Source organism: Stegostoma tigrinum, chromosome 37 (genome assembly GCF_030684315.1).
Source record: "Stegostoma tigrinum isolate sSteTig4 chromosome 37, sSteTig4.hap1, whole genome shotgun sequence".
Classification (NCBI taxonomy): domain Eukaryota; kingdom Metazoa; phylum Chordata; class Chondrichthyes; order Orectolobiformes; family Stegostomatidae; genus Stegostoma; species Stegostoma tigrinum.
The window spans coordinates 21,670,445-21,698,341 of NC_081390.1; the positions used below are offsets into that span (position 1 = coordinate 21,670,445).

Below are 27,897 nucleotides of genomic sequence, written 5' to 3' on the forward strand. Positions count from 1 at the left end.
CCTGGGGAAGACCAATTGGTGTGCAATTAAAAATTAACTTCAAACTCATTTATAATGCAGCAGCAAAGCGGCAGCCTGCACTATCCGCACAGAACTTTAACCCCACTGCAGTCAACAATCTACAGGATACCGATCAACACTTGATAAGAAATAAGAAAAAATGCTCAAAAGTACCCAATTCTGTCAAAACCAATTAACACCGAGTGTGGTCTTGTCACAAAGCTATAAATACTTGAAAGAAAGGGGAAGAATTTAATTTTATATCGTGCCTTTAACAACTTCAGTAGGTCACAATTTGTCTATCCTTTTGGCCGTTTCTACATGACATCAGTAACCACATTTTGTTTGGTGTGAAGCACTTAGTAATACACAAATGCAGGCTCATGCTTGGTTCAGATGCTGACGAGTCTGCTTTGTACATGCAGAACCTTCTTAATTTCCATGGGGGAATGTGGCATTGATAGGCCTGTAGTAAAAATGAGTTTGGATTGTAATTTAACTATCACTTTATATTGTTTTCATAAGCTGGAGAGTTTAATAACAAAATTCAATACTTTTAGCATAAGATATAGATAACTTGGTTCAGTTGAATCTCTTAATGAATATAAAGAGTGTAGGAGCACTCTTAAGAAAGAAATCCAGAAGGCAAAGAGGAGATATTAAATATCATTGGCAGATAAGGTTAGGGATAATCCAAAGAGATTCTACAAATACATTAAGAGCAAGAGGATAACTAGAGAGAGGTTTAGGCCCCGGATCAAGGGCAGCTCTGGACAGTGGTTTCCAGAGCTGGTGGCCATAGAGATCCACAGGTCAATCTGACTGCAGGACAGACCTGTGTTAGATATATTGGAGAGTCTGAATAAAGTCAGTATTAAGCCATGCTTCAAGTCAATCTCCTTGGACTTCTTAAGCTTATCCAGAGTTTATTATTGAGGCTGTAATTAATAGGGCAGAACTCCACTATGTTTGGGCGAACATGAAATAATAAAAAAACTGCATTAAAACATGTAGCCCATTTGGTGGCGTCTGTGGAGAAAGCAAAACAGTTAATGTTTCAAGTTGATAATCTTTCTTCAGAGCTGGAAGTACCTAAAGATTTATACAGAGATAACGGGAACTGCAGATGCTAGAGAATTCAAGATAACCAAGCGTGAAGCTGGATGAACACAGCAGGCCAAGCAGCATCTCAGGAGCACAAAAGCTGACGTTTCGGGCCTAGACCCTTCATCAGAGAGGGCCCGAAACGTCAGCTTTTGTGCTCCTGAGATGCTGCTTGGTCTGCTGTGTTCATCCAGCTCCACACTTGGTTATCTAGAGATTTATACACCCTTTTTTTCCCCAGCATTGAGTTTAATTATAAACAATCTTTACTGACCTGCGAGATAAGCTGTGTTTTTCTTTTCTGATCTTTCCAGATGCTGCCAGAATAATTCTGTGCTTCTGACCTTTCCTATTTTAGTTTTCCGATATCTAGTCATTTGTTTTTATTGAGTGCACAGAACTCAAAATAAAATGAAAAGTGCTGGAAATACTCAGCAGATCGAGCAGCATTGGCATAAAGAAAGAACAAATTAATGTTTCAGTTCAATGAACTTTTGTTATTAGATTAATAGTTTTTACAAAATATGAGACCACGGCAAAAAGATCAAGGAAAGTGTTTGATAAGGTAGAAGGTAGGAGAGATTAAATTGCACAAATGATGATGAATGTGTGGTAATTAGAGATGATAATGAGACAAGAAAACATAAGACAAGTCCACAGGAGCTTTGAAACAAACAAAAACGAATTGCTAGAGAAACTCAGTAGGTCTGGCGGCATCTGCAGAGAGAAAACAGAGTTAACATTTTGAGTCCAGTGACTCTGCTTCAGAACTAACAGGTGTAACTGGATACATCAGAATATGCAGAGCTTAGCCTTACCTGGGAGTGTTAAATGATGAGATAAAAAAATGTGCTGCTTACAAACCACTACAGCGAGATCAACAATTACATTATGGGACACACTTTGGGAACTCCGTTGTAGAAAGGGCACTGGGACCGAAGGAAATCTGTGAGGTTTTTTTTTAGAAAAATACTTTGATGGATATGATTATCATTGGTACTTTTTGCCCAACTTAATTGGTCATTTCCAAGAACAGTTAATGGTCTGAATGCTGGTGTGGATCTAAAGTCACATGTAAGCCAGTCTGGGTAAAGATGGCAGATTTCCTTCACAAAATGACATTAGTGAGTCAGGTGTTTCTTCCCCCATTGATGGGAGTTGATAATAGTTACCATATTACCATTGTTGAGGGTGGCATTCAATTTCAGATTTATTAATCGAATTCTACGTGAAACCTTTAACTCCATCAGACCAGGACTCCAGCTCACTCATGGAGTAACTAAATCACCAACTCTTCCATATGTTACTTGGGAAGAAAAAATATGGTTACAATGTGAAGTTTCACAACGAGATGTAGTGAAAGAAGAACCTAATTGGTGTTTGAAATTCTGAAAGTAATGGACTATGTGAATACTGCAGTGAATGATTATTTACATTGGTTAGTCAATTGGTAAAGAGGATGCAAAAAGCAGCTTTAAGATTGTGAGATAAGTTCATTGAAACCAAAACTAATTTTCAGCAGTACAATGTAATTTAACTTGGTATTGGTGATTTATGTTCCATCCAGATTGCAACAATACTGATTATACCACTATAGCTATTGATTTTGGGACTGAAAATCGAAAATTAAAGTCAAATAATGGCTGTACAGCCTAAGTCATTGAATTGAATAATATCCCATTGCAGTACCAGTGATTTATTATAGATTTGTAGTTGGCTCATCATATTCATGCCAAAGCTTTGCAAGAGCAACTTAGCCAGTCCCACTCTGCTGCCCTTTCCCTGTTGCTTTGCCATTGGCTTTCTCTTCAGGTAACTATCTGGTTCCCTTTGTGATTATGTCTTCCTCCACCAGAATCTCAGGCACTGCCTTCCTGCTCATAACCACTCACTGCACAAGATCACAATATACTGAAGCAGAAGCAGGCCATTTGCATCTGCTCTGCCATTCCATGAGGTCATAATTGATCTGATAATCTTCAATTCTGCCTTTCCTACCTTAGCCCCATAACTTTGGATTTCCCTGTGGATTAAACAAGCTATTCCCTTCGTTAACAAAAGTGTGGAGCTGGATGAACACAGCAGGCCAAGCAGCATCTCAGGAGCACAAAAGCTGACATTTCGGGCCTAGACCCTAGAATAGGAGAAGGGTCTAGGCCCGAAACGTCAGCTTTTGTGCTCCTGAGATGCTGCTTGGCCTGCTGTGTTCATCCAGCTCAATAGTTTTGTTATCTTGGATTCTCCAACATCTGCAGTTCCCATTATCACTGATACAATTTTATTCCCTTCATTACTGTTGCTTATTTTCCCAATGGTTTTAGATCAGTATCCTCTGGTTATTCATATTTCTGTGTCCCCATATTCTTTGTCCAGTGCCCTCAAGATTAAATATATTATAACATTTCAAGCCAGGCAACATCAGAAGAGCACAAAAGTTGACATTTCGGGTTGGGACCCTTCTTCAAAAATTTCTGAAATGTCAACATTTCTGAAGAAGGGTCCTGATCTGAAATGTCAACTCTCCTGCCCCTCTGATGCTGCCTGGCCTGCTGTGTTCCTCCAGCTGCACACTGTTATCTCAGGCTCCAGCATCTTCAGTTCTTACTATCTCTGATTACATTTCAAGCCACTGTCTTTTGTTTTCGGCATCTTTCATATTTTCTATTTATATCCACTTCCTTGTAAAGTACTTAAAGCTATACATGAGAAGCACGATAGGAATGTGAGCGAAGGCCAAAATTGCTGGAGAAATTCAGCAAGTCTGGCAGCATCTGTGGAGAGAAAGCAGAGTTAACATTTAGAGTCCAGTAATCTTTTTTTCAGATCTTCAGCATCCACAGTTCTTTGCGTAATTGTAGGAGTATAAGCTGTCGATATTCTCATGGCAGTGGTAAAAAAAATCAAATTTTAACTTAAATGGAAATCTGAAACAAAAACTGAAAGTGCTGGAGAGGTCTGGCAGCGTGCGTGGAGAGAAAGAAGAGTTAACGTTTGAAGTCCAGTGACCCTTCTTCACAACCAATGACAGTCAGGAAACAAGTTATCTGACACTTTTGAGGGATCTTGGCCAATCGAGGCTTTGCTTCCTTCTATGCAGTCACTTCTTCCTGTAGTGTCCAAGCTGCTGAAACAACGAGCTTTTGCTTCACAGTTAAGCTCACTGGAGTAGACTGCAGTTTGATATTTGGAAGGCTTTACAAAATGGGGTAATTGGCCCAAATGCAAAGCAGGCTGTTGCCTGCAGGTGAGAAAATGGGCAGGTGATCCCAGTCAGTAATCACAAACATCTCTAAGTCACAATGAATCTGCATGGTCAACTTTACAATGCTTTGCACATAATTAAATCACTGCCTGTGTATCACAGAATCGTTATGGCGCAGACGGAAGCCATTCTGTCCACTGACATACCCTAGCTCTATTACTCCTTGCTAAACTCTTGCCTTTCCCAAAAAGCCTGCACACCATTTCTAACAAAATGATCATTAAGTACCCTTTTGGAATGCCTCAATTGAACCTGCCTCCACTATATTTCCAGGCAGTGCACTGCAGACCGTAATGCCTGGCTGTGCAAAATTACCTTATCTCAGAGTACTCGCAAGTGCAATATGGGGACCATAGGCATACATCGGTGCAGCTGTCTATACAAACAAACGTGGAAAAAACAGCAGGGACTGTATGGTGAGATCCTTCGTTTGCAGCTTCTTGCACAGCGGTAGCAGCCTAGAGAAACAGCACTTTGTAAGCTCCTGCCAGGTCCTCAAATTGCAGTCTACTCCAGTGAGCTTAACTGTAAAGCAAAAGCTCGTTGTTTCAGCTGCTTGGCCACTACAGGAAGAAGTGACTGCATAGAAGGAAGCGAAGCCTCGATTGGCCAAGATCCCTCAAAAGTGTCAGATGTCTTGTTTCCTGACTGTTGTGAAGAAGGGTCACTGGACTTCAAACGTTAACTCTACTTTCTGTCCACGCATGCTGCCAGACTTCTCCAGCACTTTCAGTTTTTGTTTCAGATTTCCAACATCTGCAGTTCTCTGTTATTCCTGGATTACTGTTTCTGTGACAATACGACTACGGCACTGTCTTCCAAATATTTTTAGGCACACCCTTGGAATATATCAGCTAATGCTATTAATGCCTAGAAATGTATCAAATTTGTGAGAATCCCCTGAGGGTAGTTATTGAGGAGCAGGGGATGGGAGACATTAGATCCCCAGGACTATCGATACACGCAGGAGCATATATCTGCACAGAATAGTTTAGAGTTTGAGGTGATATTGCAATGAAAGAAAAATGACACTGCAGCTATACAGCACCTTCCAGATCCTCAGGACTTTCCAAAGTATTTCTACAGCCAAAGGAATAAATTTTTTGACATGCAGTCACTGTTGTTACTTTGGCAAACCATGAGTGAAACATGATTTGTGTTGATTACTCCAGAAACTGGGTGAATTGCCATCTGCGGTTTCTAAACAACATCACTCTTAAGGACTGATTTGTTGACATGTTCCTAGAGTGCAGCCTCACTTCTCAAGAATGTCATTAAGGAATTTCGGGGATTTATGCAAAAATTGACAAAATATTTCACGTGATTTCCCGACACGTAGAGTGTCTCAAATCTGGCTCTTCAAAAACCAGATAAAGTCAAAATACCGCAGATGGTGGAAATCTGAAAAAAAAATAGAAAATGCCGTAGAAGCTCAGCAGGTCTGGCAGCACTTATGGAGAGAAAAACAGAGAGTTAATGCTTCAAGTTACAGTCATAATACATCCAATGATCTATATAAATAATGGTTAGTAAATGTGTCTTAATAAAGTTTTAAAGTTCAGTATTGAATACAATAGCTTGTTAAGATGACATTTAAAGTCCTAACTGTTGTTGCATTAAGCAAAATTCGCTGTGTACATAGATCAAAAGGTTTGGCTCCACAGGTTGCTGATTCAAATATTGAGATTACAGTCTCTGTCTGGAAAATATTTTAGCTTGAGAAAACAAGAAGTGTTGTTAACATCCATACTGGTAGAGTTTTTAACTGAGTTAAGAAGAAATCGCTGCTAGAAAAATAAGGAAAATATCTCATAAAAAGACAAAAACAACAAAAGTAGGTCACTTGCCCCTTCGAGCCTACTCTGCCATTCAATGAGATCATGGGCTGATCTAATTCTAACCTCAGCTCTGCACATCCCCAATACTCTTTCACCCCCCCTGGTATCTATCTATCCTAAAAAGTATGTAAAGATTCTGTATCCACTGCCTTTTGAGAAAGGCAATTGCAACACTTAGAGAGAAAAAAAATGTTTTCTTATCTGTATCTTAATGGGCAAAACTTACTTTTAAGCAATGAACCCAAATTCTAGATTCTTCCACAAGAGGAAGCATCTTTTCAACATCCATTCAATCAAGTCCCCACAAGATTGTACATTTCAGTTAAGTGCCCTGCGACTCATCTAAACTGTGCTGGCCTAACTTGTATAATCTTTCTTCATTGGCAATCTGCTAGCATTACATAGGACCTTTCTCAACCTACAAATGCCCCACAGCCAATTAAATACTTTGAAGAGTAATCAGTGCTATAGGTAAGATGCATAAGAATTAAGAGATGCCAGACTGATTTTTCTTTTTTGTTTTCATTTTGCTTCTACTTTTGTCCATTCTTTGCTTTGTAACTTGCACTCACCAACTTCAATAAAGTTGCTGTTCACTCCATTGGTGTTTTTTTAAAAATTTCAAAAATATATCTAATGAAAAAAATCTTTATATACATACACAAGCACACAGTCACAAATGCAATTCGGTTCTGTACACCTCGTGCCTCAAATGCATGCAAATACCTTTTGTAAAATTTCAGTTCACTCCATTGATGCTTTTTCACATCTATTTCTGATCAGAAACATCACCAATTGCTTTACATGTAACAAAGTGTACTGTTTCTCAGTTACTAGTAATCTTCAGTTGATGTTAAATTTTTTTGTTAGAAGTTTTAAAATAGGAAATCTGACCATCTGATTCTTTTGAGTTAATTTTGAATTCCCTGATTTAAACATATTTTCAAAATGGCAAAAGTAAAAACTGTTGTCATTTTATTTCAGATCTTTACCACTAATTTGCTGTTTTTTTAAAAAAGTTGTGTCTTTAAGGGGATCATACCAAGAGTTTGCTACCTCGCCACCCTTCAAACAAAAACCTGTTTGCTTGACCACAGAATGTTTGATTGATGTAAAACACCAAGCATCCACGTACTTTCCCAATTGAAAGAATGGCTGTTAGCTGCATTGTTTGTTGGTTGCATCCCTCTTTTTTTGATCGTTACAATTTGTCTCAAAAGACCAGGGAAGGAGTCTAAATTCAGGTAGGCCTGTCTGCAAAACTAAATGAGTAAAAACAAAATAGACTGGCCAACTGAAAATATCTTGTAGTGTAAATATTTGAAATTGTTAAGATGATGAATCCTAAATAGTTTTCTTCTCACAATTACATGGTGGATCACAACTCAACCAGTTCATACATGTTACATTGTCAATTAAAGGATATGTTGTTTCTCAACCAATGGGTACTACTTGTATTGGAGGTCAAATGTGTATGAACAAACAAAGCAATTGTGACATGATGTGGGACTGTGTTGTTCACATTCTAAATTAGAACACCGAAATATTGAATGTCAGCCTTGCACGATGAAATACTGTTCTGTATAAATGAGTTCATTAATTTACCAAATACTGAAGACTCTACTTAGGTATCGTTTAAACCTTCAGGGATTACATTTTTCCACGATGTTGGGATCTAGGCTTGCTTTTGAAGTGTGCTTAGTTATTCAAAGAAATCTTTAAATATGCTGATTGCACTAAATTGCAAGTACTCCTGTTAATTCTGGTCAAAGTGTGACCTTAAGTATCATTTGCTCAGTTGGCTGGTTTAAGATGCTGAGTGCTGCCAATTTCTGGGTTCCACTCCAATACTGCTGGGGGTTACCATGAAGGCCCCATTTCTCAACCTCAGGTTAAACTGATCCATAGTCATGTCTCTCTCTACTGAGAGAGAGCAGCCAATGGCCCTCTGGGACTACACAACGATCACTTAGTTACACTGCATTTCTTGGCAGTCATTATCTTGAAATATTTTAGAAACACTCATCACAAAATGAAGAGGTTTACTGGCAAATCTAAGTGTTCTTTTTATTGCTTTAAATAGGTTTGCAATTTATTTCCATTGCTTTGAAAAAATATACAATACATTTTAACATGATACCAAAACTTTTCTTCAGCGAGCTGCCAGAGCCTGTCAGAATAGAGGTCAGGAGATCCTGAGGCTGTGTCAGTGTTTGAGGTTTGAAAATTATCCCTGTAGTTTGAATTCACCCACAAAGACTGGTGTACACATATTGACCCTTTACAGGGCACACAAAAACTGAAGAAAGCCAGTACCACCTGAGGAAATTGTATTTTCACCTTGATCCCAGCTCAGCAGTAATCAGACCTCAGCTGGAGCTTTTAATGCATTGAAGTGAATTGTCAAATCCAACACTAGATTTGAAATTTGCATAAGGCCATCAACAATGTAATTGTTAATGTATTATCACAAAAATGTAACAACTAATATTTTCTTAAATATTTCAGTGAATTTCAATCTAACTGGAATTAATTGCTTAAGTTGTACACATTGCTATTCAGTCTATATAGTACAAAAGATGATCAATTCCAACTGTATGTTTTTCAATCATTCACATTTCTAAATCATAGAATCCCTGCAGGGTGGAAGCGGGCCATTTGGTCCATAGAGTCCACAATGAGCATCCAAAGTTTATTCCACGCAGTCACACCCCCTCCCTATAACCCTGCATTCGCACAGCTACACATCCCCGAACATGGGGCAATTCCACCTGGCCATTCCACCTACCCTGCACGTTTGGACCATGGGAGGAAACCAGAGCACCCAGAGGAAACCCACGCAGACATGAGGACAATGTGCAAACTCCACACAGTCTCCCAAGGCTGGAATTGAACCTAGGTATCTGGCACTGTGAGGCAGCTAACCACTGAGACACCATGACACCCGTAAATACCTGAATTATTACATAATCAAGTAATGCTTGAAGTAGTGAATTGTGGGAAGTGATTTTAACAGTACAATACCCTAATGTTGCCAGCAATCATTTGAAACAACCATCCTCAAACTTCAAGAAATTAAAATTGTAAAGCAGAAATTTACATAGATTTTAGCAACATTCCCTTATCTCATTTCAAATTTTATATGTTTCAAAAAAGCACCCATATTCTGCAATAACAAGGTGTAGAGCTGGATGAACACAGCAGGCCAAGCAGCATCAGAGGAGCAGGAAGGCTGAAGCTTCAGGCCTAGACTAAAACATCAGCCTTTCTGCTCCTCTGATGCTGTTTGACCTGCTGTGTTCATCCAGTTTCACACTTTGTTATCTCAGATTCTCCAGCATCTGCAGTTCCTACTATCTCTCCCATATTCTGCAGTCTGATTTGAGGCGGAAACAACAGATACTTATTCAGATTACTTTCTGAGAAAATGCCTGGCTTAAAAACTTTTCAATACTAAGATTTCAGGACATGTCGTTTGAAATAAGTGAATTTAAATGATGCTCTGATGATGCCGATTATCTAAATAGGATCCACATCAATAATGCCTTTATGCAGTAATCACTGTGATAATCTGTCTCCTGTTATATATAGGAGACAGCTATTCCTTTTTATAAATTGGTATAGAAAAAAGTCTGATACAATGAACATTTTTTGGGCTTTACAGCTGCTTCATTAATACCTGACTGTCAGAGCATATAAATCACATGACAAAGAAACAGTATCCATGCATCGAACAAGCCGACAAACTCAGGACGGCTGCTGACTTTCGGTCCATTCCTTGATTAGTTGATGTGCTACAGCCCATGGTGGTGGGATCCAGAATGGAACATCTCCCATTTCTTTCTTGGTGGGTACCCGCTTACGTTTTAAAGCTTCTGTTAGCTCCTTAGCATCAAACCAACGGGCATCCTCAAGCTCCGAATGGTGCAGGTCAATCTAGTCATAATGAAATGAAAGTCAGCAATTTGGAAATTACAGCACTGCTGGTAAAACACCAATTGTCCAGTATAACTAATACTCTCAGCTCTGCTAAGCTAAGAAAATTGAGGCACTATTGTAACACTGCAACTAGTTAAAGGTTAGAAATAATTGAAAATGAGCTTGTCACTTGGGTTAGTAATTTGTCTGTTAACAACTAGTGACTGAGTTACACAAAAAAAGATTGAGATGATAAGATAATCTGTGTAAAGATCATCATCGCCAGTGAACAGTGGGAGTTCCAGACAGTTGGTGAATTCAGTGTAAGCATTTCTCTTTGACTGCTCATTATCTTCAAAGCATCCACTTGTTTAAAAGTTCAGTTGTAAATCCTTTTTATCTCAAGTTTAAAGATTAAATAACATACAGGATAAGTAAGAATATTTTTGATCTTGTTGACAATGTACAAATTCTGAGAATAAACAAATGATTTTAGGTGATTCACTTACAAATAAAAGACAATTTCTCCCTGGCTTTCCCAAATCAGGATGTGCTCACCAGTTCTAACATGTGATCACATTTTATGTAGAGATTAACATTCTGACATCAACCCAAGGTTTGTTTGGATTAGTTTAGACATGGCTTTCAGTGGCAAGATCTGCTGCCACCAAATTCTGCAGTAAGGGTTCGGATAAGGCACAATTGAAATAACTTTGTTCTACATTAAGTTCCTGTTACTTCTGATCTTGGAGCACTCTGTATTTAGTTTAGGTAATAAAAAATGAAAAACTCTCAATTCCTCATACTATTGTTAACACACTTTAGAAGATTATCAGATAAAAATAAAATGTTTGGATCTGCAGTACTTTTTCTTTTAAGAAAGAAGGATCAAAGTATTGCTAAAAAAATGTGCAAAGCATATTGATATAGATATTTATATTTATATTACACACATGAGCATTTTCTCAACAACTGGCACTTTCACATCTTGGTCAGAAAATTCTAGTACAGGTTCTGTAAATGTGAATACAAATTGTAATTGAACAATGTGAATCCTAATGGAATGATTCATTTCTAGAAGGGCTGTTTACATTTAGGTACAGTTAAAGATCCCATAGACCGGTTTTGAAAAACTGCAAGATCTCGCTGGTGTCCTGGCCAATATTTATCCTTCAGCCAACAACATTCAAACAGATTAGATTAGACTCCCTACAGTGTGGAAACAGGCCCTTCGGCCCAACAAGTCCACACCGCCCCTTGCAGCATCCCACCCAGACCTATCCCCGTATAACCCACACACCCCTGAATACTATGGGCAATTTAGCATAGTCAATCCACCTAGCCTGCGCATCTTTAGACTGTGGGAGGAAACCAGAGCACCCGGAGGAAACCCACGCAGACACGGGGAGAATGTGCAAACTCCACACAGATAGTCGCCCAAGGCTGGAATCGAACCTGGGTCTCTGGCGCTGTGAGATTAACAGACTCTTACCAATTTTTACAGATGCACCAGAGAAAACATTCTATCCGGATGCATCACGGCTTGATTATGGCAACTGCTGCCCATGACCGTAAGAAACTACAGAGAGCTGTGAACATAGCCCAATCTATCATGCAAGCCGACCTTGCATCCATCAACTCCACCTATAACTTCTTGCAACCTCACGAAGGCAGCCAACATAATCAAAGAACTTTCCCATCCCAGCTATAATCTCTTCCAGCCTCTTTGGTTGGGCAGAAGATACAAAAGCTTAAACACATGTACCAATAGATTAAAGAACAGCTTCTTCTTCCCACTGTTAGTAGAGTCTGAATGGACATCTTGAATGTCAAACTGAATGGTGACCTTGCTGTTTGTGCACTTTCTCTGCAGCCATAACATTGTATTCCTCACTCTGTTCTATTACCCTAATGCACTTTGTATGGTATGATATGCCTGCACTGCATGCAAAACAAAACTTTTCACTGTACCTAAGTACATGAGGCAATAATAAATCAAGATTATCCAGTAGCTATAGCCTTATGCACAGCTAGCTCACTTAAAAACAACAAAGTGCTCATTGCATTTCCTACAAGTGGCTACATTTCAGTAGAAATGAATTTATTGGGAGTTTGAGAAGATAAAATAAAAACAAGTCTTTTTTAAATAGATAACTGACAAAAGTTATGTTGCATCAGACCCATGTCTTCCTGTTGCAAATTGCTCTTCACAGCATATACAGCGAAGGCACTAAGTGGAGACATAGAACAAGGCAAATAGAGTCAGCCTTAAGCAGTCCCGTTACCTGCTATCATTTTTTGTTTTACAGGACAACATTGGCAAAGCCACTGGAGGTGGTGTCAAATTTAGCAGCAGAGACAGGGCAATACAAAAGAATATAGAATAATCAAATAAACCAGAGGTTTCAGGGTAGATTTGGTAACTACTTTCACTTTCCCCACATCTTTGATCAGGATGATATTTTGCAGAATCTTCACTACCATCGCCCCATTTTTTTTGCTCCCCATCAATTTGACACAACTTACCTTGTTCTGCCCTGGTTGTACCATTGCATGGCAAGCAATCATCAGTGAGCTGTTAGGAAAAGGCCAGTGCTGGGATGCAGAATACTCAAGCGAAGATATTTCCAAACCAACTTCCTCTGCAACCTCCCGTTGCACTGAGTCCTCCACAGTCTCCCCTGGGAAAGGAGGAGAAAGGATTTACGATTCACGATTCAACATCTGTGACTGAAACAAATTTGTTGCAAATCAGATTTAAAGTATGATTGCCAATTCAGCAGGCAGGGATCGTGAACCAGGGTACCATTTCTTTACAAAAAGAGAGGGAAAATATACTTTGGCCATTCTCTGGTACCTTTACTGGGTGTCAGCAGTCATACAGGGCCTTGACTTGGTGGCTTATGTGTGCAATGATATATGGTGGACGGGATTGGGGATGGCGAGACAACCAGAGAAAGTATAAGACTCTCTTCATCTTATTGGTTACATTTTCATACCTACGTAGGAATCCGAATCAAGATGTGCAGCAGTCCTGAAATTGTGTGCTAATGCAGCAAACTTTGAACATTTTCACTTCTGCTCTTTTTGTTTTCACTTTCTCTTTATTGTTTATCTTTTAATTTTGTCTTCTCTTTTGCATATCTAGTATTTCTTCCCAGTTCTCCATTTAGATTTCCTTTTTTCCTTAAAAATTATGGGGATATGCCATTAAAAAAAATTGGCTTTAGCAAAAGGAAGTATAATTCAAATTTTACAGATGACATTAAATTGGAACTAAAGTGAATATGTAGGAAAGCTGTGATGAAAGTACAAGATGACATTAATAAACTTGAGATATTGAGGTATGAAGAGTGTAGGTTTTTGAATGAATTTCACTACAGTGAAGTGTTACATTTTGGTAATAAAAAGACCTCGGGGTACTGATGGATAAATTACAAAAAAAAAGCACATTGTGGGAAATAGCCAAGAATTTGTTTATTTACATATGGTGAGAATTAGAAAACAGCAAAGCTATGTTAAACTTGCACTGAACCTTGGTTAGAATACAGCTGGAATAATGTACACAGATGTGGAAAGGGTATGGAGACACTGTAGAAATAGTAATAAAAATTCACAGAATGACACCAGAAATGAGGCAACTTACTCATCTAGAAAGGCTGAAGAGATTTTTTTTAAAAAATGGGAAAGGGAAGTCAGAGGGTGACTACATGGATAAAAAGGGATTTGAGCGTGTAGAAATATTTACATATATTTAAGAGAATATATGTTTTATCTTGTACAGAGACCCAAACTACAGGTGCTAAATATAATAGTGACCTTTAAATTCAATTAAGAATTCAGCAGAAACCTCTTTACCGGAAGTACGATTTCAATATGGAACCACTGTAAGGAGTAATTGAAATGAATGGCGTCAATGGATTTGAGGGGTAACTGGATAAACACCCTGAGGGGGGTGAGGAATAAAGGATATGCTAATCGGGTTACAGTGGGGTGGTAGTTGAAGGAGTTTGTTCTGAGCACAAATATGAGAACAGATCAGTTTATGGACCTGTTGGGCTAAGTGGCCTATATTCAGTTTGTGATTATGTGTCTATTATTTCTCATCAGCCACAAGTTTTCCATCTCAAGCATGCTGCCAGCCAAAGAGAGAAGTGAGAAGCCAGAAAGTCACGCACAAGGAAACTGTCTTCATGAATCACCTTATTGAGTCTCCTTCCAAACAAATCACAAAAAGGCTATTGGACATATCCAGGTGACATAAATAACAAAAGCCCATCCATGTGGGTACATTTCACGTAAACCTACAGTGATACCTAGTGTACCAGAAAGGCTAATTACCAATGTCACAAAATCCAGCCAGGGCACTGTACATTCCAGGAGGAAATGCCTCCTGACGTGCCAGCAGGCAGTGTGCTCCATCAGACACCAGCACAATAATCACAGGAGATACCTGTTAATAAAGAAATACAGATAGTGTCTTAGAAGCAAGAAGGCATGTCAAATACAGCAGATGGCTGCAGCAATTCTTGTCTTTGATTGTTTTTGTATAAATAATAACAACTGCTCATAATAGCAGCTGCTCTTCGGATAATCTGAATAACTGTGGATTGATAGAAACAGACAGGTTGTGGGTCACTAACATAAGGCAGGAAGGAACCGAGTTGCAAGAGACTCTGTGCTGTACTTTGAAAACCACTATCGCAGGTTAAGCAAGGAAATTAGTATACAATTATACAGAGCCCAAGCATAAAAAGACATATGGACACAGTGGGAGAATGAGATATTTTATCCCAAACAGGAAGTTTAAGGAAGAATTATAATGAAATTGGAACAGGAGCAGGCCATTTGGGTTCTTGGGCCTGCTTCACCATTCAATAGGATCATGGCTGATCCAACATTTCTGGCTTCCACTTTCCTGCATTTTGCCTATAACCCTTAGTTCCCCTACTGATCAAGGATCAGCCTTAAATATACGCAAGGACTCCGTACCCACAGCTCTCTGTGGCAAGGAGAGCCAAAGATTCACAACCGTCAGAAAAAAATTCTTCCTCCTCGCAGTCTATAATTGGCACTCCTTAATTCTGAGGTTATGTCCTCTGGTTTTAAGACTCTCCCATAAAGGGAAATATCACAGTAGTTACACTTTCAAACCCCAAAGAATCCTATATGTATCAATGAGATCACCTCTCATCATTACTCTAAACTCCAATGAGTACAGGCCCAACTGGTTTAATCTTTGCTCATAAGCCAATCCCTCTGTACCAGGATTCATCTTAGTGAACCTTCTCTGAACTACCTCCAATGAAACAGAGGGACCAAAACTGTTCATAATACTCTAGATGAGGTCTCACCAGTACCTTGTATGGTTGCAGTAAGACACCCCTTGAAGCAAGGGCCAACATTCCAGATTAGTCTTCTAGGTAACCTGCATGCTAGCTTTGTGCTTCGTGCAAGTCACCCAAGTTTCTTTGTGTTCCAACCTTCTACAGTTTTTCTCCAATTAAATAATCCTGTTTTCTTTTCCTCCCTTCCAAAACAACAATGTCAAATTTTCCCACTGCCATGTCTCCATTTACCAACTTTCTTCCCACTTAATCTGTCAATAGTCTTTCTGTTAGCTGTTTGTAACCCTCTCGCCACTTGCCTTTCTATATATTTTTGTGTTATGTGCAAATTTGGCTCCAGTACATTTGCTTCCTTCCTCCAAGGCATCAATATATATCGTAAACAGTCGAGGTCCCCACAATGATCTCTGTGGATCTCTATCTCAAGTCACTAACCTGAACAAGAACCCCTTAGCCCACACACCATTTCCTACTCATTGGCCAATTCTCTATCCACACCAATACATTACTTTCAACACTGCAGGCTCTCATCTCATGACTTAAGTTTTTCTGAGGTACCTTCAATGCCAGTGCAAGTTAGTTAAATGTTAATTAGATTCATGCTCCAATGCTTACCTGTGGATAGTAGATAATTTCTTCTGAGCTACAGATACGTTTACTGCCTGACACGTTCTTGTGTGTCCGTTGTCCAGTTCTACTGCAGTAGAGATTTGTGCTGTGCCAGCGGAGGAGACCCTGTGCCTAAAACATATCCATTATTGTCTTGACATTTCCAGACAGTCTGAACTGAAGTACAAGCACAGACTGAAACCACAGTTGTGTGGTGGCCATTTCGGAGACATGGATAGAGCAGGGACAGGAATGGTTGTTGCAGGTTCCGGGATTTAGATGTTTCAGTAAGAACAGAGAAGATCATAAAAGAGGGGGAGGTGTGGCATTGTTTGTCAAGGACAGTATTACAGTTGCAGAAAGGATGTCTGGGGACTCGTCAACTGAGGTAGTATGGACAGAGGTTAGAAACAGGAAAGGAGGTCACCCTGTTGGGAGTTTTCTATAGGCCTCCAAATAGTTCCAGATATGTAGAGGAAAGGATAGCAAAGATGATTCTCGATAGGAGTGAGAGAGACAGGGTAGTTGTCATGGGGGACTTCAACTTTCCAAATAATGACTGGGAACACTATAGTTCGAGTACTATAGATGGGTCAGTTTTTGTCCAGTGTGTGCAGGAAGGCACAGTATGTAGATAGGCTAACAAGGGGCGAAGCCACATTAGATTTGGTACTGGGTAATGAGCCTGGCCAGGTGTTAGATTTGGAAGTAGGTGGGCACTTTGGTGATAGCGATCACAATTCTGTTATGTTTACTTCAGTGATGGAAAGGGATAGGTGTATACCACTGGGCAACAGTTAGAGCTGGGGGAAAGGCAATTACGATGAGATTAGGCAAGATTTAGGGACCACAGGATGGGGAAGGAAACTGCAGGGGATGGGCACATTAGAAATAGAACATAGAACAGTACAGCACAGAACAGGCCCTTCAGCCCACAATGTTGTGCCGACCATTGATCCTCATGTATGCACCCTCAAATTTCTGTGACCAATGTGGAGCTTATTCAAGGAAAAGCTCCTGTGTGTCCTAGATAAGTATGTACCTGTCAGGCAGGGAGGAAGCATCAGAGCGCGGGAGCCGTGGTTTACAAAGGAAGTGGAATCTCTGGTCAAGAGGAAGAAGGCGGCTTATGTTAGGATGAGATGTGAAGGCTCAGTTAGGGCGCTTGAGGGCTACGAGGTAGCCAGGAAAGACCTAAAGAGAGAGCTCAGAAGAGCCAGGAGGAGACATGAGAAGTTGTTGGCGGATAGGATCAGGGTAAACCCTAAGGCCTTCTACAGGTATTTAAGGAATAAAAGAATGATGAAACTAAGATTAGGGCCAATCAAGGATAGTAGTGGGAAGTTGTGTGTGGAGTCAGAGAAGATAGGGGAAGCACTAAATGAATATTTTTCGACAGTATTCACTCTAGAAAACGACAATGTTGTCGAGGAGAATACTGAGATACAGGCTACTAGACTAGGTGGGATTGAGGTTCACAAGGAAGAGGTATTAGAAATCCTACAGAGGGTGAAGATAGATAAGTCCCCTGGGCCGGATGGGATTTATCCTAGAATCCTCTGGGAAGCCAGGGAGGAGATTGCTGAGCCTTTGGCATTGATCTTTAACATTGTCTACAGGAATAGTGCCAGATGACTGGAGGATAGCAAATGTAGTTCCCCTGTTCAAGAAGGGGAGTAGAGACTGGTAATTATAGTCCAATGAGCCTTACCTCAGTTGTTGGCAAAGTGTTGAAAAAGGTTATAAGGGATAGGATTTATAATCATCTGGAAAAGAATAAATTGATTAGGGATAGTCAGCACTATTTTGTGAAGGTTAGGTTGTGCCTCACAAACCTTATTGAGTTCTTTGAGAAGGTGACCAAACAGGTAGATGAGTGTAAACCGGTTGATGTGGTGTATATGGATTTCAGCAAGGCATTCGATAAGATTCCCCACAGTAGGCTATTGTACAAAATGCGGAGGAATGAGATTGTGGGAGATATAGCTGTTTGGATAGGAAATCGGCTTGCTGAAAGATGACAGAGGGTGGAAGTTGATGGGAAATGTTCATCCTGGAGACCAGTTACTAGTGGTGTACCACAAGGGTCGGTGTTGGGTCCACTGCGGTTTGTCATTTATAAAAATGACCTGGGGTTGAGGGCATAGTAGGATTGGTTAGTAAATTTGCAGACGACACTACGGTCGGTGGAGTTGTGGATAGTGACAAAGGATGCTGTAGGTTACAGACAGACATAGATAAGCTGCAGAGCTGGGCTGAGAGGTGGCAAATGGAGTTTAATGCGGACAAGTGTGAGGTGATGCACTTTGGTAGGAGTAACCAGAAGGCAAAGTACTGGGCTAATGGTAAGATTCTTGATAGTGTAGATGAGCAGAGAGATCTCAGTGTCCATGTACACGGATCCTTGAAAGTTGCCGCCCAGGTTGACAGGGCTGTGAAGAAGGCATACAGTGTTTTAGCTTTTATTAATAGAGGGATCGAGTTCCGGAACCAAGAGGTTATGCTGCAGCTGTACAAAACTCTGGTGCAGCCGCACTTGGAGTACTGCATACGGTTCTGGTCACCGCATTATAAGGAGGATGTGGAAGCTTTGGAAAGGGTGCAGAGGAGATTTACTAGGATGTTGCCTGGTATGGAGGTAAGGTCTTACGAGGAAAGGCTGAGGGACTTGAAGCTGTTTTCGTTAGAGAGAGAAAGGTTGAGAGGTGACTTAATTGAGACATATAAAATAATCAGAGAGTTAGATAGGGTGGATAGGGAGAGCCTTTTTCCTAGGACGGTGACGGCGAACACGAGGGGGCATAGCTTTAAATTGAGGGATGAAAGATATAGGAGAGATGTCAGAGGTAGTTTCTTTACTCAGGGAGTAGTAAGGGAATGGAACGCTTTGCCTGCAACAGTAGTAGATTCGCCAACTTTAAGTACATTTAAGTCATCATTGGACAAGCATATGGACGTACATGGAATAGTGTAGGTTAGACGGGCTTCAGATTGTTATGACAGGTTGGCACAACATCAAGTGTCAAAGGACCTGTACTGTGCTGTCATGTTCTCAAAAAAAACACAGAACATGCAATGGAAAATCCAAAAAAAAGTCATCCCTAAAATGTACAGCAAACCTGATAGAAGCAGGTAGAAAATATTTGTCAATTTTTTTATTGCAGAGACCAATGCTGAGAACTGTCAATTAGTAAAAGATAGAGTCTTACATTATAATTTGCCCAGCAATGGATACATTGCTTTAGTAAGAAAAAATACATGCTAAATTGTGATGATGACACAAACAAAATAAGTAACCATTATTAGTAATATGACAATTGATAAAATAAAAATATAGTACAACGTTATAAAAAGTGTAATTACGAGCAATTCATTATACAAATTAAAACATGCTGTAATAAAGAAAGATTCATCTGACTACTGTCAATGTACCACCACAAAAGCAATGAAAACCAAAAGAACTGCAGATGCTGTAAACCAGGAACAAAAACAAAGTTGCTGGAAAAGCTCAGCAGGTCTGGCAGCATCTGTGAAGGAAAAAACAGAATTGTTCTAAGGAAGGATCACCAGGCCCGAAACACTAACTGTTTTTTCCTTCACAGATGCTGCCAGGCCTACTCACCTTTTCCAGCAACTTTTTTTGATCACAATAGCAATATTTATTGTTATTGATTTATATTTATACATGGAAAATAAAGCAATGGAATCACCAAAAGTTAAAAGCCCCTAATTTGTACGTCATATAAAAGGAACATGTTTTATTAAGTCGCTATATGCTAGTGTGGTGCGAGCTACTGGTTAAAAAGTGAGCATTATAAGTTCTGAACTAGAATGAGAGAGATGGGGTTGCACAGTAATCCAGAGGCCAGGACCAATGACCTGGAGCCATGAATTCAAATCCCACCACAGCACTGCGTGAATTAAATCTAGTTAATGAAATAAATGTGGAGTGGAAAACTATTATTAATAACAGTAACCACGAAACTACTGGATTGTCATAAAGACTCATCTAGTTTACTCACGCCCATCCGGGAGGAGATCTGCTGTCTTTGCCCGGTCTGGTCGACACATGACCCCAATCCAACGGCAATGTGATCGATTGTTAACTGCCATCTGAATTAGCTGAGCAAGTCACTCAGTTATCTCACTATTACGATCTCGGACAAGCAAGAATTAGGAATAAAATGTAGGCATTTCCAGAGATGTTCACATCTGGAAAGTTTTAAAAAACGGTTTTCACTCATCATCAAACCTGGATTTTGGTCTCAGAATGTGAGTAGGAAGCCCCCTCATCAAATAATTTGTGGGAGCTCACAAAGCTCACAAAACCCTCCCCATTTTACATGTATAATTATAGCCGTGGAAAGTACTAACACCATTGTCGTTGTGTTTGTATTTCTTCCCCCTCCCCCCGTCAAGTTTTTCCACAAGATGTGGGCATTTATTAGCCATCTCCAATTGCCCTGACAAGGTAATGCTGTGTTGCCTTGTTGAATTGATACAGGCCGTTTCATGTAGGTACGCCCACGAAGGTGGAGAAGGAAGCTCCAAGATTTTGACCCAGTGACAGTGAAAGAATGACGATGTAGTGCCAAGTCAGGATGGTGTGTGGTTTGGAAGGGAAATGTAGGTAATGGGCCATGTGTGTTGTTCTAAGTGATATGTACATGGGTTTGGTAGGTGATGGAAAAGGAGGTCTGATAAGTTGCTGCAGTGCAATTTGCAGATGGTACATACAGATCTCATTGGGTTTTGGCAGTTAAAGATGTGAAAGATGTGCTTTCCGGATAGTATCAAGCTATTTGAGTATTTCTGGACCACTCACTCAGTCAAATGGAGAGTATTCCACAACATTCTTGACCTGAATCTTGTAAATGATTTCAGGCTTTGAAGAGCAAGGAAGCGAGCTACTCACCTCAGAATTTTCAATCTCTGACCTGCTTTTTTGTGGCTGGGCAGCTGGTGAATGCTGCCATTAATTTACACGAATCTCAAAGAAAAGATTGTGAAGATATAAAAATTATTGTGACCTAGAGATCTTATTTGAATTTGACGGACCTACCGTCTCAATTTTATCAAGTAATTGACTGGTGTTTCGAATGCAATCAAATCAAGTTTAGGGAACACATTGAATTTGCAATCTATCCCACACCGTAAGCATAACCTGGCGAGGTGCGCTCATTTAGACAGCAAAATGTCTAAATCTGATTCGTGCTCTTGAATGGAAATAACGCTTGAAAAAATCTTTTCTTTCTAAAGAAAAGCATGCAGTGAAGTTTTTCAAAATGCACTTATAAGACAGACTCAAGAATTCCAAACGTCAATGGGTGCAACATTTTATACGGCATGAGAAGACAGCACTGAATGGCTGACAAGTCAAATCCCATTGGTCAAAGCATTGCCATGGAAAACACTAGGGAATTTCTTATTTTCAAAGTCTGCCAAAATGTGTTCTACCTTTGACAGTAAGGGCGCATCCTTTCCATCCAAGAGGAAGAAGGCTTTCCGTAAATCAACAAATGTTCCCTTCAGAACTGATTCAGCTCTGGCTTTTTCAATTTTACCTGAAGTTAAAAACACAAGTTAGAACATTATCAATTGTCAACTGCATTATCGGAAGTGGCATTTTAAGAGTTATAAGTTTTTTTCTAGTTTTTACTAAGAAACTTTATTTTAAAAACTCTAGTGTTTCAGGCTGTCATGTCGACAAAGGCTGAATAATCTACTTATGCTCCTAATTCATTAGACTCAAGGAACAGTTGAAAGGGGCTTTGAAAGAAGTGGACAACCAAATAGAGATTCCATACATTGATGGACTTTGATAAACAAAACAAAAAAAAAAATGAGACAGCCACCAGTAATGTGACAAGGATAAGATAAAAATATGCTTGTTGGTGAAGGAGATCTTGGCAAATGGGTCAATTATAAACACAAAAAGAAACAAACTGCAGGTGCACGTCATAAAATGAGACCACATTCAGTACATCCAGCCTTTGTTGGTTCTTTGAAAAAGCTTTCCAATTATACCCATGCCCTGCTCATTCTCTAGACCTCTGCCAATCTTTAGTTAGTATTTATTCCCCGTATTCTGGAAGTTGCTATTGAATCTGCTTCCATCATCTTCGCAAATAAAGTATCTACCTACGTGGAGAAGGAACAGAGTTGTACGAAAATGAGATATAAATTAATTTGCCCTATCCGGTTTCAAACAATGTATACTGAAAACCTGCCAAGTTATTTGTTTAAGAAGAAACAAGTGTTCTACAAATTGAATCCATGTAAAGTAGGTATGTGTTTGCAATGCTCACAGAAGTTAAATAAAGGTGTATGCTCTATGTTGCTGTCACTGTAGAATGTAAGATAGTTACATTAATTTTGAATGCAGATCCTTGCATGATCATCTTACCTAGATCTAGGGCAAATTGTGGCACATGGCTCTCTGTACAGCCAATCAGCACTGACTGTTCCATATATTTCTCCTTCTGATCCAGTTTGTGGAGAATGCCATTCAGTTCTGGAAGGGAAGATGACCTTGCTTAAAATAGCACCGTTCCTAGAAATATTGGCTTATTCCTGTTCCTTTCAGCCCATTAAGCCTGCTTCACCATTTAATATGGTCATGGCTGACTGAACACAACAATGCCTTTTACCCACACTATCCCCATCAATCTTTGTGCCTCTGGTATATTTAACAAATGGCATAATCACATCGTAGCCCAAAATAGTGCACAAAGGAGGGTCTGAAAGATTCCGCTTATGCTCACTCAGACATTTTAACAAGTGTATAATTATTTCGGTATGACATTTGGACAGTTCCTACACCATTTTATCAACACTAATAAATTAAACTTTTTTGCAGAGATGGTGAAGAGATTAGGAAAGTTTGAGCCATGAGAAGGGGCTGAAGATGCTGCGGCTTTTTTTTTCCCCCCTGTAGTGTTGGAGGCTGAGAGGCACAGATAGGGTGAATAGCCAAGATCTTTATCCCCCAAGAACAGGGGAGCCAAAAGTATGAAGGGTTTGTTGCAGTGCTATATAATTCTCAGGCTCTCCTGTTCAGAACACTCTAATAAACAGCTTATCATGTTATTTAATGTAAGAAGAAATCACCATTGTTTGTTGGATTATAGTCTCAAAGATCACACCCAGACATTCATTTTCAATTTCTAAAAAATTAAAGGATTGACACAGACCCCAAGCACCACAACCACCCCATGCCTTTGTTCTGCAGCAGTCATACCTGAGGCCATCACAAATGGTGCCATGTATTTGCTGTCACTTTTTTGCAAAAGGGGTGAGAAACTGTGAAAGAGAAGAAAGGCTCCAGAGCTCAGAGCTTTACGGCAGGCTTCATCATCCTCCTTCAGTTCAAGCAGGTAGCTGCATTTCAAAACAATATTTCCATAATAGTTAATCCATATTTTCAGAGGTGCAGTGAAAAATCTGCACACATAGAAGAGATACCAGTCACTTGGCATACCCTCTAGTTGTCTGATGAGACAAGGCATTTTTGCCAAATTTCCAAAATTGTGCATTTGAAGCAGCCTGCATTGCCATCAGCTTTAAAGATTTCATGTGCATTCTCAAGACATTGCATAAAATTTAAAATTTAAACACAAACACAGGGAAAATAGTAAGATCTTGGCTGGTAATAGAGGAGCACTAATGGGGACAGTCTTTACCGGATCTCCTGTTGGTTGGAAATGAATGCAACATGAAGGATAAACAAAAGCAAAGTACTGTGGATTATGGAGACCTGTAATCAAGTCAGGAAATTGAGAAATTCAGCATATCTGAAATTAAAATGGAGAGAGAAATCAAGTTAACATTGAGTCCGATATAACTCTTCAAAGGAGAGTTAGTCAGACTCGAAATATTAACTGTTTCTCCCTCCAGACGTTGTTAGACCTCGAGTTTCTTCAGCTCTTTGTTTTTATTTTATGACATGATTCACACCACTCACAGAAGAAATTCTGCAGGAAAGAAAAGAGAAGCAAACTTGGACTAAAACCCAGAAAACCTTCTGTAAGTGTGATCATCAAAGATTTATGTTGTTACTTTTTTCACAGGAAAATATTTTAAGTGCAATTTAAAAATTGGACTCGAGATTCAGAGCCTGAACGTAGCTGCATTAGAAAAGGAAAGTTGTTGCATGGATACAATATGGAATTCCCCAAAACATTTTTGGCTCATAGTGACATCATTTTGTTTTGCATGTGCTGTGTGCTTCCTTTGCCTGGGAGAGCCCAGTGTTGATAATGCACTTAAACACTGAACAGCACATCTTTGCCTTGGAATCAACTCAACTGGAAAATAAAAATACACACATGAAATAAATAAATGGAAAGACAAACAGGGAACACTCAGTACTCTATATTCCTCTTAAGGGGTTTTAACACGTAAAATTAATCAGTTGGAAACCATGGGTGATTTGCTGGTGGTGGTCAATAGATGAAATAACAATGTGGGTGATTTTGTTTTGCTCCATCACCCAATCAGTTGTACGGAAGAATATTTCTAGACATAAAAAAGTGGTAACACTCACCGCATCCGACTGACATAATTTGAAACCAATCTGCAGGGTATCTGCATGGCTGACATGTTGAAGCACCTCAGAAAGAGAGGCATAACTTTCTGTTTACAGCTCCAGCTTCCAGTTTGTGGCTAAGACCAACCCATCTCTTCTCATCAAATCAGCAACATGATCTGTCAGAAAATATAATGGCGTTAAACCCCATGCACAAACTGCCCCCCAAAATCAGCAAGGGAGGTGTGAAAGGATTACCTGCCTGACTGCCCTATCAGGTACACCTTGCCTTCCAATCATGGCCTTGCTCAAAACAAGACCCTACAGGCGAAATTAAATATTAAGCTTTTCCAAGCCTCCCTATTTGCACACATTAATTTGTATCAAAACCAATTTGCATCATTGATTTGCTAGATATTCATTTTCCAATTGTACCTTGCTGAAAAGAGCGACACAATGGAAGGCTTTCATCCTGCACTTATCAGGACGAATACAAGAATACGTAATTTTAACAATTTATTCCACAGGGGAAAGCGTACTAATTGTTCGGCAAATCAACTGATTGGTCAAATTGCCATTGGGAAGACAACATGGAGATTGCCTCAGCAACTGTCCCACTTCTCAGCAATATTCAAGTTTAACACGAACACATGGCCGCTGATTTATAATTGGAAAACAACCAGATCAGCATCTGTGCACAAAGTGTGGAGCTGGATTAACACAGCAGGCCAAGCAGCATCTTGGGAGCACAAAAGCTGACGTTTTGGGCCTAGATGAAGGGTCTAGGCCCAAAACGTCAGCTTTCCTGCTCCTGAGATGCTGCTTGGCCTGCTGTGTTCATCCAGCTCCACACTTTGTTATCTCAGATTATCCAGCATCTGCAGTTCCCATTATCTCTGATCAGCTTACATAAACCTTTCTTTGAATGGGATCAAATGCTGCCAGCTTCCCCATTTTGTGCTGAAGTGCCAACTTTCAAACAACCCTGGCTGCAGCAAACCACAGATCAGACCAAATTCACCAAACATCCTCAGGCTACCGGTGTACTGTGAGGAACGGATTGCAATGAGGGAGATGGTGCAGACCGGGGCGGGGTTGGGTGGAGCGGGGCGGGTCAGACGGGGCTGGGGTGGTGTGGGGGTGGTCAGACGGGGCTGGGGTGGGTCAGACGAGGGTGGGCTGGGGTTGGGGAGTGTCAGACGGGCGTAGGGTGGTGGCGGGGGGGGTGTCGGTTGGGGTGGGGGTGGGGGTGGGGGTGGGGGCGGGGGTGTCGGGTGGGGGGCGGGGGCAGGGGGTGTCGGGTGGGGGCGGGGGCAGGGGGTGTCGGGTGGGGGCGGGGGCGGGGGTGTCGGGTGGGGGCGTCGGGTGGGGGCGGGGGCGGGGGTGTCGGGTGTCAGACGGGGGCGGGGGTGTCGGGTGTCAGACGGGGGCGGGGGTGTCGGGTGTCAGACGGGGGCGGGGGCGGGGGCAGGGGGTGTCGGGTGTCAGACGGGGGTGGAGGGTTTCAGACGGGGGTGGAGGTGGAGGGTGTCAGACAGGGGTGGACGGGGACGGGGACGGGGGGGGGGGGGTGTCAGACAGGGGTAAACTGGGATGGGGGTGGACTGGGATGGGGGTGGGGGGGTGTCAGACGGGGGTGGACTGGGGGGTGTCAGACGGGAGCGGACTGGGGTGGGGTGGGGTGTGTCGGGTGGGGTGGGGGTGGGGGTGGGGGGTGTCAGACGGGGCTGAGGTGGGGGGTGTCAGACGGGGGTGCGCTGGGGTGGGGATGGGGGTGTCAGACGGGGTGGGCTGTCAGACACGGGGTGGGGTGTCAGACACGGGGTGGGGTGGGGTGGGGTGGGGTGGGGTGGGGTGGGGTGGGGGGTGTCAGACACGGGGTGGGGTGGGGTGGGGTGGGGTGGGGTGGGGTGGGGTGGGGTGGGGGGTGTCAGACGGGGCTGGGCTGGGGTGGGGGGGTGTCAGACGGGGCTGGGCTGGGGTGGGGGGGGGTCAGACGGGGCTGGGCTGGGGTGGGGGGGGGTCAGACGGGGCTGGGTTGGGGTGGGGGGGGTCAGACGGGGCTGGGTTGGGGTGGGGGGGGTCAGACGGGGCTGGGTTGGGGTGGGGGGGGTCAGACGGGGCTGGGTTGGGGTGGGGGGGGGTCAGACGGGGCTGGGTTGGGGTGGGGGGGGGGTCAGACGGGGCTGGGTTGGGGTGGGGGGGGGTCAGACGGGGCTGGGTTGGGGTGGGGGGGGGTCAGACGGGGCTGGGTTGGGGTGGGGGGGGGTCAGACGGGGCTGGGTTGGGGTGGGGGGGGGGTCAGACGGGGCTGGGTTGGGGTGGGGGGGAGTCAGACGGGGCTGGGTTGGGGTGGGGGGGAGTCAGACGGGGCTGGGTTGGGGTGGGGGGGAGTCAGACGGGGCTGGGTTGGGGTGGGGGGGAGTCAGACGGGGCTGGGTTGGGGTGGGGGGGGTCAGACGGGGCTGGGTTGGGGTGGGGGGGGGGGTGTCAGACGGGGCAGGGCTGGGGTGGGGGGGTCAGACGGGGCAGGGCTGGGGTGGGGGGGTCAGACGGGGCAGGGCTGGGGTGGGGTGGGGGGGTCAGACGGGGCAGGGCTGGGGTGGGGTGGGGGGGTCAGACGGGGCTGAGGTGGGGGGGTCAGACGGGGCTGAGCTGGGGTGGGGGGGGTCAGACGGGGCTGAGCTGGGGTGGGGGGGGTCAGACGGGGCTGGGGGGGGGGTCAGACGGGGCTGGGGGGGGGGGGTCAGACGGGGCTGGGGGGGGTCAGACGGGGCTGAGCTGGGGGTGGGGGGGTCACACGGGGGGTGGGGAGGTTCAGACAGGGCTGGTGTGAGGGGGGGGTGGGGGTGAGGTGACAGCCGGGCCTGGGAATCCGTGCAGGAGGCCTCAACCCTCCGCCCGAGTCGCCTTCTACAAACCAAACCCCACAACCCTTTAGGGATTTTTTTTACCGAAACGTCCCGTGTTTGACCCTCAGAGACAGCCATAAACCCGCAGCTGTTACCCGGGGCAACGCAGCTCCCCTTATCCCTACTCGCTGTCGACGAGAGGGACTACGCAACAAGATGGGTCCCCTAAACTCTTCACACAACATAATAACATTACGTTTAAAAATTAGCGGCTTTATATGTTAAGTATGAAATGAGTATTATTGGGTTTCCTGATGTTTTAATAATGGTGATTTACATGTTTACAGCGTCCCGGTGGTCATGTTGACAGGTGTCGCCTCGCAGCGCCCCTAACGGTTGGAGGTCACGTTAACAGCCGTCGTCTCGAGGAACACGGATT

General features: G+C 42.3%; 1 protein-coding gene across 3 annotated transcripts; it reads right to left on the reverse strand.

Annotated features, from left to right (window-relative positions):
* Positions 1 to 9,480: 9,480 nt before the first annotated feature.
* Positions 9,481 to 27,894, reverse strand: nudt13 (nudix (nucleoside diphosphate linked moiety X)-type motif 13). 3 transcript variants are annotated; one of them, XM_059640283.1, is made up of 9 exons: positions 27,796 to 27,894; positions 24,625 to 24,785; positions 23,320 to 23,459; positions 22,486 to 22,593; positions 21,537 to 21,643; positions 16,086 to 16,211; positions 14,464 to 14,575; positions 12,649 to 12,803; positions 9,481 to 10,140 (listed from the first exon to the last, which is right to left on the reverse strand). In XM_059640283.1, exons 2-9 carry the CDS (start codon positions 24,705 to 24,707, stop codon positions 9,952 to 9,954), a joined length of 1,020 nt encoding a protein of 339 aa, XP_059496266.1. In that variant the 5' UTR covers positions 24,708 to 24,785; positions 27,796 to 27,894; the 3' UTR covers positions 9,481 to 9,951. The 3 variants fall into 3 exon arrangements, with proteins under 3 accessions (XP_059496266.1, XP_059496265.1, XP_059496267.1); XM_059640282.1 differs by lacking the exon at positions 27,796 to 27,894 and adding an exon at positions 27,561 to 27,682; XM_059640284.1 differs by lacking the exons at positions 22,486 to 22,593; positions 27,796 to 27,894 and adding an exon at positions 27,561 to 27,682.
* Between the last annotated feature and the right edge of the window lie 3 nt (positions 27,895 to 27,897).

Bases quoted from the DNA above. Each gene is read 5' to 3' on its own strand.
- nudt13 (XM_059640283.1), bottom strand. From the start codon at position 24,707: ATGCCTCTCTTTCTGAGGTGCTTCAACATGTCAGCCATGCAGATACCC. The intron at 21,644-22,485 runs GTAAGATGATCA...TTTTAACTTCAG, and splicing joins ACAATTTGCCCTAGATCTAG to GTAAAATTGAAAAAGCCAGA. The intron at 10,141-12,648 runs GTAAGTTGTGTC...CATTATGACTAG, and splicing joins TACAACCAGGGCAGAACAAG to ATTGACCTGCACCATTCGGA.